Source organism: Procambarus clarkii, chromosome 25 (assembly GCF_040958095.1).
Source record: "Procambarus clarkii isolate CNS0578487 chromosome 25, FALCON_Pclarkii_2.0, whole genome shotgun sequence".
Classification (NCBI taxonomy): domain Eukaryota; kingdom Metazoa; phylum Arthropoda; class Malacostraca; order Decapoda; family Cambaridae; genus Procambarus; species Procambarus clarkii.
In genome coordinates this window covers 41,424,343-41,436,747 of record NC_091174.1, presented here as the reverse complement: position 1 = coordinate 41,436,747, position 12,405 = coordinate 41,424,343, and the positions used below count along the sequence as shown (strand labels likewise).

Here is a 12,405-nt window from a genome sequence, read left to right as displayed (position 1 = left end):
GACGAGGTGCACAGGGAAGGTTAGGACCACAGGGAGGACGTGGAGCTCAGGGAGGACGAGGAGCACAGTGAGGATGTGGAGCACAGGGAAGACTCAAGAGCATAGAGAGGGCGTGTGAGCACAGGGAGAGCGAGGAGCAAAGGGAGAGCAAGGAGCACAGGGTTTTCGAGGAGCGCAGGGAGGACACAAGAGTATTTTAAGAGCGTGGAGCACAGGGAGGATGAGGAGCACAGGGAGAGCGAGGAACACAGGGAGGACGATGAGCACAGGGAGGACTTGGAGCACAGGGAGGACTCAAGAGCACAGGGTTCACGTGGAGCATGGGGACAACGCCAGAGCACAGGGTTCACGTGGAGCACAGGGAGGATGCAGGAGCACAGGAAGGGCGCCGGAGCACAGGGAGGACGCAGGAGCACAGGTAAGACGTCGGAGCACAGGGAGGACGTAAGACCAGAGAGAGAGAGGACGATAGCACAGGGAGGACGCATGAGCACAGAGAGGACGCAAGATCTTAGGGATGACGCAAGAGCACAAGGAGGACGCCGGAACACAGCGAGAACGCTGGAGCACAGTGAGGTCGCCGGAGCTCAGGGAGGACTCAGGAGCACAGAGAGGACGCCGTATCACATAGGGGACGCCGGAGTACGGGGAGGACGCCGGAGCAAAGGGATGACCCACTAGCACAGGGAGGGTGCCGGAACACAGGGAGGACGCTGGAGCACAGGAAGGATACCGAAGCAAAGGGAGGACGCAAGAGCACAGGGAGAATGAGCAGCACAAGAAAGGCGAGGAGCACAGGGAGGACGTGGAGCACAGGAAGGACGAGGAGCAGAGGGAGGACGTAGAACACAGGGAGGGAGAGGAGCAGAAGGGGGACGAGGAGCACAGGGAGGGCGTGGAGCACAGGGAGGATGCAAGAGCCTAGGGAGAACGCAAGAGCAAAGGGACGACGCCGGAGAACAAGGAGGACTCAAGAGCAAATTAAGGACGCCCCAGCAAAGGAAGGACGCTGGAGCGCAGGATGGACTCCAGAACACAGAGAGGACGCCAAAGCACAGGGTGGACTCCAGAGCAAAGGCAGGACGCCGGAGCACAGGAAGAACGCAGGAGCACAGGAAGGAGGCTGGAGCACAGGGAGGACTCAGGAGCACAGAGAAAACTTCCGGAGCACAGGGAGGACGACGGAGAAAAGGGAGGACGCCGGAGAACTGGGAGGGCGCCGGAGAACAGGGAGGACGTACGAGCACAGGGAGGACGTCAGAGCACATTGAGGACGCCGGGAGCGCAGGAAGGGCGCCGGAGCACAGAGAGGACGTCGCATCACATGGTGGACGCCGGAGCGCAGGGAGGACTCAATAGCACAGGGAGGACGCCGGAGTACAGGGAGGACGACGGAGCACATGGAGGACTCAAGAGGACAGGGAGGACGCCGGAGCACAGGGAGGATGCAAGGGTACAGAGAGGACGTCGGAGCACAGGATGGACGCCAGAGCACAGGTAAGACTAAAGAACACAAGGAGGACGCCGGAGCACAGGGAGGACGCCGGAGCACAGTGAGGACGCCGGAGATTAGGGAGGACGCAAGAGCACAGGTAGGACGCACAAGGACAGGGAGGACGCTAGAGCATAGGGCGTACGTAAGAGCACAGTGAGGACACCGGAGCACAGGGAGGACGCAAAAGCACAGGGAGGACACAAGAGCACACTGAGGGCGCCCGAGAACAGGGAGAATGCTGGAGCACAAGGAGGACTCGGGAGCACAGAGAGGACGCCTCAGCACAGAGAGGACGCCGGAGTACAAGGAGGACGCCGGAGCAGAGGAAGGACGCCGGACCACAGGGGGGACGCCATAGTACAGGGAGTACTCAGGTGCACGGGTAAGACACCGGAGCACAGAGAGGATGAGGTGCACAGGGAAGGTTAGGAGCACAGGGAGGCCGTGGAGCTCAGGGAAGACGAGGAGCACAGTGAGGATGTGGAGCACAGGGAAGACGCAAGAACATATGAAGGGCGTGTGAGCACAGGGAGTGCGCCGGGTACAGGGAGAACATAAGAGCACAGGGAGGACGTCGGAGCACAGGGTGAACGCCAGAAGATAGAGAGGACGCCGGAGCACATGGAGGACTCCAGAGCAAAGGCAGGACGCCGGAACACAGGAAGAACGCAGGAGCACAGGAAGGAGGCTAGAGCACAGGGAGGACGCCGGTGCACAGGGAGGACTCTGGAGCACAGAGAAAACTTCCGGAGCACAGGGAGGACGCAAGAGGACAGGGAGGATGCCGGTGCATAAGAATTACGCAGGAACACAGAGAGGACGCCGGAACACAGTGAAGACGCAGGAGCAAAGGGAGGACGCAAGTGCCAGGGAGAACGCCGGAGCACAGGCAGGACGCCGGAGCACAGGGAAGACTCAAGAGCACAGGGAGGACGCAAGAGCAGAGAGAGAGGACGACGGAGCACAGGGAGGACTCAGGAGAACAGAGAGGACGCCGGATGACATAGGGAACGCCGGAGTACGGGGAGGACGCCGGATCACAGGGAGGACGTCGGAGCAAAGTGAGGACTCACGAGCACAGGGAGGGCGCCGGAACACAGGGAGGACGCAAGAGCACATAGAGGATGACGGAGCAAAGGGAGCACGCCGGAGCACAGGGAGGACGCTGGAGCTCAGGGAGGACACCGAAGCACAGGGAGGACGCCGGAGCACAGTGATTACTGAAGAGCACAGAGAGATGACGCCGGAGCGCACGGAGAACGCAAAAGCACATGGAGGACGCAAGAGCACAGGGAGGACGCCGGAGTATTGGGAGGATGCCCAGAGGACAAGGAAGACACCGGACCACAGGGAGGACGTAAGATCACAGGGAGGACGCAAGAGTACAGGGAGGACGCCAGAGCACATAGAGGACGCCGGAGGACATGGAGGACGCCGGAGCACAGGGAGGACGCAAGATCACAAGGAGGACGCAAGAGCGCAGGGAGGACGCTGGAGCAAATAGAGGACGCCGGAGGACAGAGAGGACACCGGAGCACAGCGAGAATGCTGGAGCACAGGGATGCCACCGGAGCACAAGGAGGACTTATGAGAAAAGGGAGGACACCAGAGCCCAGGGAGGAAGTCGGAGTGTAGGGAGGACCCCGGATCATAGGGAGGACGCCAGAGCACAGCGAGAACCCTGGAGCACAGGGAGGGCACAGGAGAACAGGGAAGACTCAGGAGCACAGGGAGGATGCCGGATAACAGGGGGGACGCTGGAGTACAGTGTTGATGCCGGAGCACATATAGGACGCTGGAGTACAGGGAGGACGCCGGAACACATGAGGGACGCCGGAGTGCAGGGAAGACGCCGGAGGACAGGGAGGACGCCGAAGCACAGCGAGAACACTGGAGCAAAGGAAGGGCACCGGAGCACAGGGAGGGAGACGAGCACAAGGAGGGCGATGAGCAAAAGAAGGTCTCAAGAGCAAAGGGAGGACGCCCCAGCAGAGGAAGGACGCCGGAGCGCAGGATGAACTCCAGAGCACAAAGAGGACGCCGGAGCACAAGGTGTACTCCAGAGCAAAGAGAGGACGCCGGAGCACAGGGTTTAGGTGGAACACAGGGAGGACGCCGGAGCACAGGGTTTAGGTGGAACACAGGGAGGACGCCGGAGCACAGGGTTTAGGTGGAACACAGGGATGACGCCGGAGCACAGGGTTTAGGTGGAACACAGGGAGGACGTCGGAGCACAGGGTTTAGGTGGAACACAGGGAGGACGCCGGAGCACAGGGAGTGCGCCGGGCACAGGGAGAACGTAAAAACACAGGGAGGACGTCGGAGCACATGGAGGAATCAAGAGCAAAGGCAGGACACTGGAGCACAGGAAGGAAGCAGGAGCACAGGGAGGATGCTGGAGCACAGGGAGGACGCCGGAGCACATGGAGGACTCAGGAGCTCAGTGAAGACGCCTGAGAACAGCGAAGACGCAAGAGCAAAGGGAGGACGCAAGTGCCGGGGAGAACGCCGGAGCACGAGCAGGACGCCGGAGCACAGGGAAGACTCAAGAGCACAGGGAGGACGCTGGAGAACAGAGAGGAAGCAAGATCACAAGGAGGTCGCAAAAGCACAGGGAGGACGCCTGAGCACAGCGAGAACGCTGGAGCACAGGGAGGGCACCGGAGCACAGGGAGGACTCAGGAGCACAGAGAGAACGCCGGATCAAAGGGGGACGCTGGAGTACGTTGAGGACGCCGGTGCAATGGGAGGACGCCGGAGGACAAGAAGGACGCCAGAGCACAGCGAGAACGCTGGAGAACAGGGAGGCACTAGAGCACAGGGAGGACTCAGGAGAACAGAGAGGACGTCGGATGACATGGGAAACGCCGGAGTACGGAGAGGACGCCGGATCACAGGGAGGACGCAAGAGCACAGAGAAGATGACGGAGCAAAGGGAGGACGCAAAAGCACAGAGAGGATAACGGAGCAAAGGGAGGACACCGGAGCACAGGGAGGACGCTGGAGCACAGTGAGGACTCAGGAGCACAGTGAAGACATTGGAGCACAGAGAGGACACAAGAGCACAGAGAGATGACGCCGGAGTATTGGGGGACGCCCGGAAGACAGTGAGGACACCGGAGCACAGGGAGGACGCAAGATCACAGGGAGGACGCAAGAGTACAGGAGGACGCCAGAGCACATAGAGGACGCCGGAGGGCAGGCAGGACGCAGGAGCACAAGGAGGGCGAGGAGCACAGGGAGGACGAAGAGCACAGAGAGGACGCCAGAGCACAGGGAGGGCGCGGAGAACAGGGAGTACGAGTAGCTGAAGGAGGGCGTGGAGCACCGGGATGACGAGGAGAACAGGGAGGACGTGGAGCACAGGGAGGATGCCGGTGCAAAGGGATGAAGCCGGAGCACAGGGAAAACGCCGGAGCACAGAGAGGATACCGAAGCACAGGGAGGGCGCGGAAAATAGGGAGGGCGAGGAGCTCAGGGAGGGCGTGGAGCACAGGGATGACGAGGAGAACAGGGAGGACGGGGAGCACTGGGAGGACGCTGGTGGACTAGGAGGACGCCCGAGCACAGCAAGGACACTGGAGCATAGAGAGGGCACCGGAGCACAGTTAGGACTCAGGAGCCAGAGAAGACTCCGGAGCACGGAGGATGAGGAGCACAGGCAGGATGCCAGAGCACAGGGAGGAAGACGGATCACTTGGGGACGCCGGAGTATAGTGAGGACGCCGGAGCAAAGGGAAGACGGCGAAGCACAGAGAGGACGCAAGAGCACAGGGAGGACATGGAGCTCAGGGAGGACAAGGAGCACAGGTAGGGCGTGGAGCACAGGGAGGACGTAAATCACAGGGCGGACGCAAGAGCACTGGGAGGACGTCGGAACACAGGGAGGACTCAAGAGCACAGGGTACACGTTGAGCACAGGGAGGACTCAAGAGCACAGGGTACACGTTGAGCACAGGGTTCACGTGGAACACAGGGAAGACGCCGGAGCACAGGGAGGAATCAAGGGCGCAAGGAGGACACGGGAGCACAGGGAGCACGCGGAGCACAGGGAGGGCGCCTGAGCACAGGGAGGACGTCGGAGCACAGGAAGGACACATGAGCACAGGGAGGACGTTCGAGCACAGTGAGGACGCAGGAACACACTATGGGCGCCGGAGGACATGCAGGACGCCGGATCACAGGGAGGATGCTTGAGCAAAGGGAGGACTCACGAGAACAGGGAGGGCGCCGGAACACAGGGAGGACGCTGGAGCACAGGGAGGACGCTGGAACACAGGGAGGATACCGAAGCAAAGGGAGGATGCAAAAGCACAGGGAGAACGAAGAGAACAACAAAGGCGAGGAGCACAGGAAGGACGCAAGAGCACAGGGAGGGCAAGTAGCACAAGGAGGATGAGGAGCAAAGGGAGGGCGTGGAGCACAGGGAGGACGAGGAGCACAGGGAAGACGAGGAGCACAGGGAGGGCGTGGAGCACAGGGAGGACGAGGAGCACAGGGAAGACGAGGAGCACAGGGAGGACGTGGAGCACAGTGAGGACGAGGAGCACAGGGAAGACGAGGAGCACAGGGAGGGCGTGGAGCACAGGGAGGACGCAAAACCTCAAGGTGAACGCAAGAGCAAAGGGACGACGCCGGAGCACAAGGAGGACTCAAGAGCAAAGGGAGGACGCCGGAGCACAGGAAGGACGCCGGAGCACAGGAAGGACGCCGGAGCACAGGGTGGATCCAGAGCACAGAGAGGACGCCGAAGCACAGGGTGGACTCCAGAGCACAGAGAGGACGCCGGAGCACAGGGTTTAGGTGGAGCACAGGGAGAACGCCGGAGCACAGAGAGGATGACGGAGCATAGGGAGGATGCTGGAGCACTGTGAGGACGCTGGAGCACAGGGTGGACACCGAAGCACAGGGAGGACGCCGGAGCCCAGTGAGGACTCAAGAGCACAGGGAGGACATTGGAGCACAGAGAGGACGCAAGAGCACAGAGAGATGACGCTGGAGCACAGGGAGGACGCAAAAGCACTGGGAGGACGCAAGAGCACAGGGAGGACGCAAGAGCACAGGGAGGACGCCGGAGCACTTGGAAGACGCTGGACGACAGGGAGGACTCAAGAGCACAGGTTGGACACCGGAGCACAGGGAGGACGCCGGAGCACAGTGAGGACTCAAGAGCACAGTGAAGACATTGGAGCACAGAGAGGACGCAAGAGTACAGAGAGATGACGCCGAAGCGCAGGGAGAGCGCAAATGCACAGGGAGGACGCAAGAGCACAGGGAGGACGACGGAGTATTGGGAGGACGCCTGAAGAACAGGGAGGACACCGGAGCACAGGGAGGACGTCGGAGCACAGGGTGAACGCCAGAAGATAGAGAGGACGCCGGAGGACATGGAGGACTCCAGAGCAAAGGCAGGACGCCGGAGCACAGGAAGAACGCAGGAGCGCAGGAAGGAGGCTGGAGCACAGGGAGGACTCAGGAGCACAGAGAAAACTTCCGGAGCACAGGGAGGACGACGGAGCAAAGGCAGGACGCCGGAGCACAGGAAGAACGCAGGAGCACATGAAGGAGGCTGGAGCACAGGGAGGACTCAGGAGCGCAGAGAAAACTTCCGGAGCACAGGGAGGACGACGGAGCAAAGGGAGGACGCCGGAGAACTGGGAGGGCGCCGGAGAACAGGGAGGACGTACGAGCACAGGGAGGACGTCAGAGCACATTGAGGACGCCGGAGCGCAGGAAGGCCGCCGGAGCGCAGGAAGGGAGCCGGAGCACAGAGAGGACGTCGCATCACATGGTGGACGCCGGAGCGCAGGGAGGACTCAATAGCACAGGGAGGACGCCGGAGTACAGGGAGGACGACGGAGCACATGGAGGACTCAAGAGGACAGGGAGGACGCCGGAGCACAGGGAGGATGCAAGGGTACAGAGAGGACGTCGGAGCACAGGATGGACGCCAGAGCACAGGTAAGACTAAAGAACACAAGGAGGACGCCGGAGCACAGGGAGGACGCCGGAGCACAGTGAGGACGCCGGAGATTAGGGAGGACGCAAGAGCACAGGTAGGACGCACAAGGACAGGGAGGACGCTAGAGCATAGGGCGTACGTAAGAGCACAGTGAGGACACCGGAGCACAGGGAGGACGCAAAAGCACAGGGAGGACGAATAAGCACAGGGAGGGCGCCGGAGCATAGGGAGTACGCAGGAGCACAGAGAGGACGCCGGAGCACAAGGAGGACGCAGGAGCACAGGGAGGACACAAGAGCACACTGAGGGCGCCTGAGAACAGGGAGAATGCTGGAGCACAAGGAGGACTCGGGAGCACAGAGAGGACGCCTCAGCACAGAGAGGACGCCGGAGTACAAGGAGGACGCCGGAGCAGAGGAAGGACGCCGGACCACAGGGGGGACGCCATAGTACAGGGAGTACTCAGGTGCACGGGTAAGACACCGGAGCACAGAGAGGATGAGGTGCACAGGGAAGGTTAGGAGCACAGGGAGGCCGTGGAGCTCAGGGAAGACGAGGAGCACAGTGAGGATATGGAGCACAGGGAAGACGCAAGAACATAGGAAGGGCGTGTGAGCACAGGGAGTGCGCCGGGTACAGGGAGAACATAAGAGCACAGGGAGGACGTCGGAGCACAGGGTGAACGCCAGAAGATAGAGAGGACGCCGGAGCACATGGAGGACTCCAGAGCAAAGGCAGGACGCCGGAACACAGGAAGAACGCAGGAGCACAGGAAGGAGGCTAGAGCACAGGGAGGACGCCGGTGCACAGGGAGGACTCTGGAGCACAGAGAAAACTTCCGGAGCACAGGGAGGACGCAAGAGGACAGGGAGGATGCCGGTGCATAAGAATTACGCAGGAACACAGAGAGGACGCCGGAACACAGTGAAGACGCAGGAGCAAAGGGAGGACGCAAGTGCCAGGGAGAACGCCGGAGCACAGGCAGGACGCCGGAGCACAGGGAAGACTCAAGAGCACAGGGAGGACGCAAGAGCAGAGAGAGAGGACGACGAGCACAGGGAGGACTCAGGAGAACAGAGAGGACGCCGGATGACATGGGGAACGCCGGAGTACGGGGAGGACGCCGGATCACAGGGAGGACGTCGGAGCAAAGTGAGGACTCACGAGCACAGGGAGGGCGCCGGAACACAGGGAGGACGCAAGAGCACATAGAGGATGACGGAGCAAAGGGAGCACGCCGGAGCACAGGGAGGACGCTGGAGCTCAGGGAGGACACCGAAGCACAGGGAGGACGCCGGAGCACAGTGATTACTAGAGAGCACAGAGAGATGACGCCGGAGCGCACGGAGAACGCAAAAGCACATGGAGGACGCAAGAGCACAGGGAGGACGCCGGAGTATTGGGAGGACACCCAGAGGACAAGGAAGACACCGGACCACAGGGAGGACGCAAGATCACAGGGAGGACGCAAGAATACAGGGAGGACGCCAGAGCACATAGAGGACGCCGGAGGACATGGAGGACGCCGGAGCACAGGGAGGACGCAAGATCACAAGGAGGACGCAAGATCGCAGGGAGGACGCCGGAGCAAATAGAGGACGCCGGAGGACAGGGAGGACACCGGAGCACAGCGAGAATGCTGGAGCACAGGGATGCCACCGGAGCACAAGGAGGACTCATGAGAACAGGGAGGACACCAGAGCCCAGGGAGGAAGTCGGAGTGTAGGGAGGACGCCGGATCATAGGGAGGACGCCAGAGCACAGCGAGAACCCTGGAGCACAGGGAGGGCACAGGAGAACAGGGAAGACTCAGGAGCACAGGCAGGATGCCGGATAACAGGGGGGACGCTGGAGTACAGTGTTGATGCCGGAGCACATATAGGACGCTGGAGTACAGGGAGGACGCCGGAACACATGAGGGACGCCGGAGTGCAGGGAAGACGCCGGAGGACAGGGAGGACGCCGAAGCACAGCGAGAACACTGGAGCAAAGGGAGGGCACCGGAGCACAGGGAGGTCTCACGAGCACAGAGAGCGCGCCGGAACACAGGGAGGACGCTGGAGCACAGGGAGAACGAGGAGCACAAAAAAGGCGAGCAGCACAGGGAGGACGTGGAGCACAGGAAGGACGAGGAGCAGAGGGAGGACGTGGAGCACAGGGAGGGAGACGAGCACAAGGAGGGCGATGAGCACAGGGAGGACGCAAGAGCAAAGGGACGACGCCGGAGCAAAAGAAGGTCTCAAGAGCAAAGGGAGGACGCCCCAGCAGAGGAAGGACGCCGGAGCGCAGGATGAACTCCAGAGCACAGAGAGGACGCCGGAGCACAAGGTGTACTCCAGAGCAAAGAGAGGACGCCGGAGCACAGGGTTTAGGTGGAACACAGGGAGGACGCCGGAGCACAGGGTTTAGGTGGAACACAGGGATGACGCCGGAGCACAGGGTTTAGGTGGAACACAGGGAGGACGTCGGAGCACATGGAGGAATCAAGAGCAAAGGCAGGACACTGGAGCACAGGAAGGACGCAGGAGCACAGGGAGAAGGCTGGAGCACAGGGAGGACGCCGGAGCACATGGAGGACTCAGGAGCACAGTGAAGACGCCTGAGAACAGCGAAGACGCAAGAGCAAAGGGAGGACGCAAGTGCCGGGGAGAACGCCGGAGCACGAGCAGGACGCCGGAGCACAGGGAAGACTCAAGAGCACAGGGAGGACGCTGGAGAACAGAGAGGAAGCAAGATCACAAGGAGGTCGCAAAAGCACAGGGAGGACGCCTGAGCACAGCGAGAACGCTGGAGCACAGGGAGGGCACCGGAGCACAGGGAGGACTCAGGAGCACAGAGAGAACGCCGGATCAAAGGGGGACGCTGGAGTACGTTGAGGACGCCGGTGCAATGGGAGGACGCCGGAGGACAAGAAGGACGCCAGAGCACAGCGAGAACGCTGGAGAACAGGGAGGCACTAGAGCACAGGGAGGACTCAGGAGAACAGAGAGGACGTCGGATGACATGGGAAACGCCGGAGTACGGAGAGGACGCCGGATCACAGGGAGGACGCAAGAGCACAGAGAAGATGACGGAGCAAAGGGAGGACGCAAAAGCACAGAGAGGATAACGGAGCAAAGGGAGGACGCCGGAGCACTGGGAGGACGCTGGAGCACAGTTAGGACTCAGGAGCACAGTGAAGACATTGGAGCACAGAGAGGACACAAGAGCACAGAGAGATGACGCCGGAGTATTGGGGGACGCCCGGAAGACAGTGAGGACACCGGAGCACAGGGAGGACGCAAGATCACAGGGAGGACGCAAGAGTACAGGAGGACGCCAGAGCACATAGAGGACGCCGGAGGGCAGGCAGGACGCAGGAGCACAAGGAGGGCGAGGAGCACAGGGAGGACGAAGAGCACAGAGAGGACGCCAGAGCACAGGGAGGGCGCGGAGAACAGGGAGTACGAGTAGCTGAAGGAGGGCGTGGAGCACCGGGATGACGAGGAGAACAGGGAGGACGTGGAGCACAGGGAGGATGCCGGTGCAAAGGGATGAAGCCGGAGCACAGGGAAAACGCCGGAGCACAGAGAGGATACCGAAGCACAGGGAGGGCGCGGAAAATAGGGAGGGCGAGGAGCTCAGGGAGGGCGTGGAGCACAGGGATGACGAGGAGAACAGGGAGAACGGGGAGCACTGGGAGGACGCTGGTGGACAAGGAGGACGCCCGAGGACAGCAAGGACGCTGGAGCATAGAGAGGGCACCGGAGCACAGTTAGGACTCAGGAGCCAGAGAAGACTCCTTAGCACGGAGGATGAGGAGCACAGGCAGGATGCCAGAGCACAGGGAGGAAGACGGATCACTTGGGGACGCCGGAGTATAGTGAGGACGCCGGAGCAAAGGGAAGACGGCGAAGCACAGAGAGGACGCAAGAGCACAGGGAGGACATGGAGCTCAGGGAGGACAAGGAGCACAGGTAGGGCGTGGAGCACAGGAAGGACGTAAATCACAGGGCGGACGCAAGAGCACTGGGAGGACGCTGGAGCACAGGGAGGATACCGAAGCAAAGGGAGGATGCAAAAGCACAGGGAGAACGAAGAGAACAACAAAGGCGTGGAGCACAGGAAGGACGCAAGAGCACAGGGAGGGCAAGTAGCACAAGGAGGATGAGGAGCAAAGGGAGGGCGTGGAGCACAGGGAGGACGAGGAGCACAGGGAAGACGAGGAGCACAGGGAGGGCGTGGAGCACAGGGAGGACGAGAAGCACAGGGAAGACGAGGAGCACAGGTAGGGCGTGGAGCACAGGGAGGACGCAAAACCTCAGGGTGAACGCAAGAGCAAAGGGACGACGCCGGAGCACAAGGAGGACTCAAGAGCAAAGGGAGGACGCCTGAGCACAGGAAGGACGCCGGAGCACAGGAAGGACGCCGGAGCACAGGGTGGATCCAGAGCACAGAGAGGACGCCGAAGCACAGGGTGGACTCCAGAGCACAGAGAGGACGCCGGAGCACAGGGTTTAGGTGGAGCACAGGGAGAACGCCGGAGCACAGAGAGGATGACGGAGCATAGGGAGGATGCTGGAGCACTGTGAGGACGCTGGAGCACAGGGTGGACACCGAAGCACAGGAAGGACGCCGGAGCCCAGTGTGGACTCAAGAGCACAGGGAGGACATTGGAGCACAGAGAGGACGCAAGAGCACAGAGAGATGACGCTGGAGCACAGGGAGGACGCAAAAGCACTGGGAGGACGCAAGAGCACAGGGAGGACGCAAGAGCACAGGGAGGACGCCGGAGCACTTGGAAGACGCTGGACGACAGGGAGGACTCAAGAGCACAGGTTGGACACCGGAGCACAGGGAGGACGCCGGAGCACAGTGAGGACTCAAGAGCACAGTGAAGACATTGGAGCACAGAGAGGACGCAAGAGCACAGAGAGATGACGCCGGAGCGCAGGGAGAGCGCAAATGC

At 61.6% G+C, this 12,405-nt stretch overlaps 1 protein-coding gene across 1 annotated transcript; it reads left to right on the top strand.

Moving 5' to 3' along the window:
- Positions 1-7,404: 7,404 nt before the first annotated feature.
- Positions 7,405-10,679, top strand: LOC138368583 (EF-hand calcium-binding domain-containing protein 5-like). Its single transcript, XM_069331110.1, has 2 exons — positions 7,405-7,551; positions 9,897-10,679. Exons 1-2 carry the CDS (start codon positions 7,405-7,407, stop codon positions 10,677-10,679), a joined length of 930 nt encoding a protein of 309 aa, XP_069187211.1.
- Positions 10,680-12,405: the final 1,726 nt, after the last annotated feature.

Bases quoted from the DNA above. Each gene is read 5' to 3' on its own strand.
- LOC138368583 (XM_069331110.1), top strand. From the start codon at position 7,405: ATGCAAGGGTACAGAGAGGACGTCGGAGCACAGGATGGACGCCAGAGC. The intron at 7,552-9,896 runs GTAGGACGCACA...GCCGGAGCACAG, and splicing joins GGGAGGACGCAAGAGCACAG to GGTTTAGGTGGAACACAGGG.